The sequence below is a fragment of the Nerophis ophidion genome, linkage group LG01 (assembly GCF_033978795.1).
Source record: "Nerophis ophidion isolate RoL-2023_Sa linkage group LG01, RoL_Noph_v1.0, whole genome shotgun sequence".
NCBI lineage: Eukaryota > Metazoa > Chordata > Actinopteri > Syngnathiformes > Syngnathidae > Nerophis > Nerophis ophidion.
The window spans coordinates 15444323-15450322 of record NC_084611.1 but is presented as its reverse complement, the minus strand read 5'-3'; the positions used below and the strand labels follow the sequence as shown (position 1 = coordinate 15450322).

General features: G+C 36.9%; 1 protein-coding gene across 2 annotated transcripts in view; it reads left to right on the top strand.

Moving 5' to 3' along the window:
* araf (A-Raf proto-oncogene, serine/threonine kinase) overlaps positions 1 to 6000 on the top strand; it is a 56808-nt gene that overhangs the window by 20087 nt on the left and 30721 nt on the right. For both annotated transcript variants that reach the window (XM_061897124.1, XM_061897114.1), the window contains exons 7-10: positions 2843 to 2987; positions 3089 to 3116; positions 4713 to 4843; positions 4933 to 5135. In XM_061897124.1, the coding sequence (XP_061753108.1) occupies positions 2843 to 2987; positions 3089 to 3116; positions 4713 to 4843; positions 4933 to 5135 (507 nt within the window). The remainder of the gene's footprint in view (positions 1 to 2842; positions 2988 to 3088; positions 3117 to 4712; positions 4844 to 4932; positions 5136 to 6000) is intronic.

Sequence of the window (6000 nt, the reverse complement as noted above, 5' to 3'; positions counted from 1 at the left end):
CTTAAATTTTTACTGTTGTTTTTGTAGATATGTTATTATTTGAAAATACCCAAGTTTTATAATGTTAGCAGACATCTGCATTGGATCGGTATCGCCGATACCAGCCTGAATTTGAGTTGGTATCGAATCAAAGAGAAACTCGGTGTTATCGCACTTGACGAGTCTGCACAAAATAAAACTAAAGGGTCAGGGGAAGGCGCAGTGGGTAGAGCGGCTGTGCCAGCAATTTGAGGGTTCCATGGTTGATCCAAGTGTAGCTTACCACCGCCAATGTGGAGTGAGTAAATGTTGGGTTCTGACTGTGTGAATGTTCTACACCAAAATTAATCCGATTCTTCTTCTTCTCCGGATTTTGATGCGCTCTCCCGTCCACATTTTTAATCCGATTCAAACCGTTCCAACTTCAAACTCTTAAACCTATTCAGGAATCGAGGGCAGATTCTGACATATCCCCCAATTTCCCAGAATTCCAGGTTTTCCGGGACATTTTTCAAACTTCCACCATTTCCACATTTTTTAACCGATTCAAACCATTCCATCTTCAACATATTCCACTCATCCTGGACATTCAAACTATCATTTTCCAAGTAAAATAAAAATTCCACAAATTCTCGTTTTTTCCAAATTATTTTTTTTTACCTTTTTTCTATTGACTACTCCTCCCACGTTATTCCAAATACTTCAACCGTTCCACCATTAAAACCTTCCTCTTAATCAGACTGTTTTTTGAACTGGAAAAATTCCCGGTTTTCCCGAAATTCAGGAATTCCGTAATACCTTTTCTCAATTCAAAATGTTACTACTAGAACATTTCTTGACCGTTTTGAAAAATTGTAAAACCAATCAATTGGTGTCTTTCAGAACATTCATAATTTTTTTACCATTTAAAAAAAAAAAAAAAAAAAATCCCTCTTTTCCCGAAATTCCCAAATTTTCATAAAATTCCTAGGGTAAAGAATGGGACTTTTTTCAAAGTTCCACAACTCCAACATTTTTTATCCGATTCAGACTGTTCCTATTTCAAAATATTCAACCTGTTCAAGAATTTTGTGCTCCCTTTCTACGATTATTTAAAAGAATTCCCGGATTTCCTAGAATTTCCAGGTTTTAGGGATATTTTCCTCATTCAAAAATAATTATCCATTTTTCAAATTTCCACAACTCACACATTCTTTAACTGGTTCAAACCATTACACCTTCAACATATTCAATTCCTCCTGGAAATTCACAAAACCCCTTTTCCACATTCAACAAATTTCCAGGAATTCCATTTTTTTCTAACTTTATTTCCAACCTTTTTTAGTGCGATGACTCCTTTCACCTTTTTCAACCTATTTCCACAATTCCACTTTCAAAACATTCCTCTTCATCAGGACAAAAAACCAAGTTTGTTTAAGAATTTGAAAATTTCCCTAAATTCTGTAATACCATTTTTCAATAAAAAAACGTACTACTTCAACATTTCTTGACTGATTAAAACAATTCCAACACCAACCAATTCAGCTCATTCAGGACATTCAAACTCCTAATATTTTTCCAAAAATATCAAGCTTTTCCCAAAATTCCCAAATTTCCATGAAGTTCCCATTAAAATGTAATCGTTTGACCTCTGTTATTGCCAACAAAGGTTATATTACAAAGTATTGAGGTGAAATTTTGTTATTGACCAAATAGTTATTTTCCACCATAATTTACAAATAAATTCTTTAAAATTCCAGCAATGTGAATTCCTGGATTTTTTTCACATTCTGTTTCTTACAGTTGAAGGGTACATTTGATGAGAATTACAGACCTCTGTCATCCTTTTAAGTGGGAGAACTTGCACAATCGGTGGCTGACTAAATGCTTTTTTGCCCCACTGTATATGGTATAACTTACAAACATTGCTATGAGGGATGAATGAAGAATCTATACGAGTAAAAACGCTATGGACGGCTAGAAGACTGAACGACGTAGCACAAACAGTAAAGCACATTTTTAATGTGTTTGCTTGTTTTTTTTGGAAACTTTTTTATAGCCATAAGCGAAGAAAAATCCCAAAATTATCCGCACTGGGTTAATTTTGGGATGGGCCGCAGGGTTCAAAGTGTAGGAAAATAGTAGTGGAATTTACGGTATTATACACGCGAGGAAAGAAGGTGAGGCAGCAGCTCACACATCGTCTTACTTTTTGTAACATCCAGGAAGAAATATCAGTCATCTTGAAAAATATCTCAGCGATAATCTACGTGAAGGAGCCCACAATTATTTTTGTTTCAATGTTGACAATATTTCAGGGTACCAAACTGTTTTAAACAATGGAGTAGATGAGGTTTTGTGAGGTAGAGAAATTACTTATTTTGACCTACTTTCCCAGGAGATGTTCCATATTTTGAAATAAAATGTTGATGTTCCTCTTTGACACACGTAGTGAAGGTGTTTGATATTTGTGTAGCTGAATTAAACCAAACATCTAACATTATGTCACTACTGCTCCCACCTTTCCTAAAAAAAGTGTTAAACAACTTAACATACTTGTTCAGATGTTTACTGACATATAATATTCATGTTTGAATAACTTTACCGCAAATGAATATCTGCTACAAATATTGGTTATCGGCCTACTTGATTACTAATAATCTGTATCGGCCCTACTTATGATCCTGTTGACGACAAGACATGGCCCGCAGGAAGTCTATTATTCTTATTATTATTATTATTTACAACAAACATGCACGTGTGTGGAAAAAGTGGCTCAGGAAAATGCAATCTGAACTCTAAACCAGGGAGTTGCTTCACTTTCTCTCCATCGTCCAAGCTGATGTCCGGTTACACTCGGTGACTTCTCTACCTTCTGTCTCAGGATGGACCTTCTGTCCCCCACGTCAGCCTTCCGCTTCCCCATGCCCAGTGGAGATGGCCAGTCCCTACAAAGACATCGCTCCACGTCCACGCCCAACGTCCATATGGTCAGCTCAGTGAGCCCGGCTGCGGTCAGCATCATAGAGGCAAGTTGATTCCTACTCTTCCTCGTTTCAAAATGACAGTGTCCGACTGTTTCTTTCAAAATGAATTGATTTCCTTTGCTTTCCCATCCTTTTTTTTTTAGGAAGCACTGAAATTCCACAACACAATAGGTATGACTTACTTTATTTTCCAGACCATAGAGAATTATGTTTCCATATATTAAACTAAAAAAAATTCAAAAAATAAAACGGAAAGGTGAAATCCGGCGATCTGATTACCGCACCAGACCATAATTTGCGGATATTTCCGTTGTGAAACGAGTTATTTACACAGAAACATTCTGTAAACACATACCTTAACTGTTGCCAAAGAGTGTCTGTCATACGGCAGTAAAACAGCTGATCCAACAAAACAGAAGTCATCGTCATGGAGCCACTAGCTGCGCAAGAGAGCTCCCCAATCAGCTAAACAAACTCTACAACTCCACGGTGACGTTTTTGTGAATTTACTGAGGAATTTGTGTAAGTGAAACCTTACAAAAAATGCCATTGTGAGTTAACAATACTAACACAGACACTCGTAATCCTGTTAAATCAGGGGATGTCAAACTGGGTCGGATCAGGCCCGCAAACAGGTTTTATTCGGCCCGCCAGATGAGTTGGCTAAGTATAAAAATGAGCCGGTATTTTTAAATGAAAGAAACTGGTGTTCTTAATGTGTCCACTAGATGTCGCAATAGCAGTTATTTGTATCTTTGTAGATGATGGTACATATGTAAAACAAATAGTGCACCAGTCGAGGAAAATGAGCAAACTACATAAATAACATCCTGTAATTTGACTTTGAAGCGCTTTACATAGTGAAACCCAATATCTAGGTTACATTTAAACCAGTGATTTGATATAATTTTTTTTATCTTTATAGATTGAACATTAACACCAATGAGTGGACTGATGAACATTATCATTAAATTTATTCAAAAGTATAAATAAGGACAAATAAAGAGAATACTATTAACCACAACATGTGAGTGTAAAAGAAACTTTAACACCGTTATTTGTACATTTTCAGAATGTGCTTGTTCTATGTTTAAACAAGGAAAACAATCTGAAGTTGTCTTTATCTTTAAGTTATGGTGCCGTGATTTTACCAGTCCGGCTCACTTGGGAGTAGATTTTTCTCCATGTGGCCCCTGATCTAAAATGAGTTTGACACCCCCGTGTTAGCATATTAGCTAATGCTAACGACGCTGGCTTGATTACATTTAAAATATATGCATTAAAAAACACTCCTACAGACATCGCACATGGGGTGGCTTACTAAGAAAGAATTGCTTTAGTTATATTTGAAAATTTACAAACGTTGCTTGGAGTGATGAGTGAAGAATCCATACGAGTAGAAGGGGCTATGGATGGCAAGAAGACGGAACAACCCTTACACGAACCGGTTGACAGCCCTAAATGGAAGAACACTGCATCACATGCAGTGAGCGAACTCACCCAAAAGATGGCGCCATGGCACAAACATTAAAACACCTTTTCAGTTAGTTTGCTTGGATGTATTTTTTATTTTCATTTTTTTAAAACCATTTGCATTATGGTTGTTAACCAAGAAAAACTCATAAATTACCTACACCGTTTTAAAAGCAGCAGCGTTCAAAGCGTAGGAAAACGTAGCGACTTATCGTCAGGAGTTTATGGTAAATTTGTATTGGTAATTATTTGTATCAGATGCTCTCTTCTGGATCCGACACCTTGTATCTGCAGGTCCCGAGCCGTCACCGAAGCCCTCCACCAGCCCACCCTCGTCTCTAGGATCTCCAGGGAGAAGACCACCCAAGTCCCCCTCAGAACACAAAGAGAGAAAGTCCTCCTCATCTGATGACAAAAAGAAAGTAGTACGTAGTCTCGGAGCATATTCTTTGGAGTGAATCTCTTTTTAAAAAATGTACATTTATGCTTCATTGGTTGGTTGGATGTGTTTCAGCATCGGGGGGGCTACAGGGACTCGAGCTACTACTGGGAGGTCCACTCCTGGGAAGTCACCGTCCAGAAGAGAATAGGAGCTGGCTCCTTTGGAACTGTATTTAAGGGCAAATGGCATGGAGATGTAGCCATAAAGATCCTGAAAGTCACAGAGCCCACACCTGAACAGTTACAGGCCTTTAAAAACGAAATGCAGGTCTTACGGTAAGTTGTACTTCTTTCGATGTTATTTATTTTACTATCATAGGTTATTGATATCTAATCAAGACCGGCCTTTTGCCAACATTGACGATACTGATTTTGACGTTGACAGGTACAAGACATTGACACAATCTTGAGAACTTGTGAAATTAGGTCCTGACGTTGAGCAACTCAAACTTAACATTGAAACAACATGCTTTTTGACGACGTTTAATCAGTGTTGGTTTCTGACGTTGATTTGACCATTGACTTTTGGTCAATTTCCAACCAATATTCAACAACACAAAACAACGTTGAAACCACATGCTTTTTAATGTTTATTCAATGTCGGGTTGTGACATTGAATTTGGTAATTTTCAAACAATATTTTCCAACAAAAATACAACGTTGGAACCACATGCTTTTTATCGTTTATTCAATGTCGGGTTGTGACATTGAATTTGGTAATTTTCAAACAATATTTTCCAACAAAAATACAACGTTGGAACCACATGCTTTTTATCGTTTATTCAATGTCGGGTTGTGACATTGAATTTGGTAATTTTCAAACAATATTTTCCAACAAAAATACAACGTTGAAACCACATGCTTTTTATCGTTTATTCAATGTCGGGTTGTGACATTGAATTTGGTAATTTTCAAACAATATTTTACAACGCAAATAGAACGTTAGAACCACATGCTTTTGAACATTTATTCAATGTCGGGTTGTGACATTGAATTTGGTAATTTTCAAACAATATTTTACAACACAAATACAACGTTGAAACAACATACTTTTTTATGACGTTAAATCAATGTACGGTTGTGATGTTAATTTGGCCATTGAAATTTGGTCAATTCCCAACCAATATTCTACAACACAAAA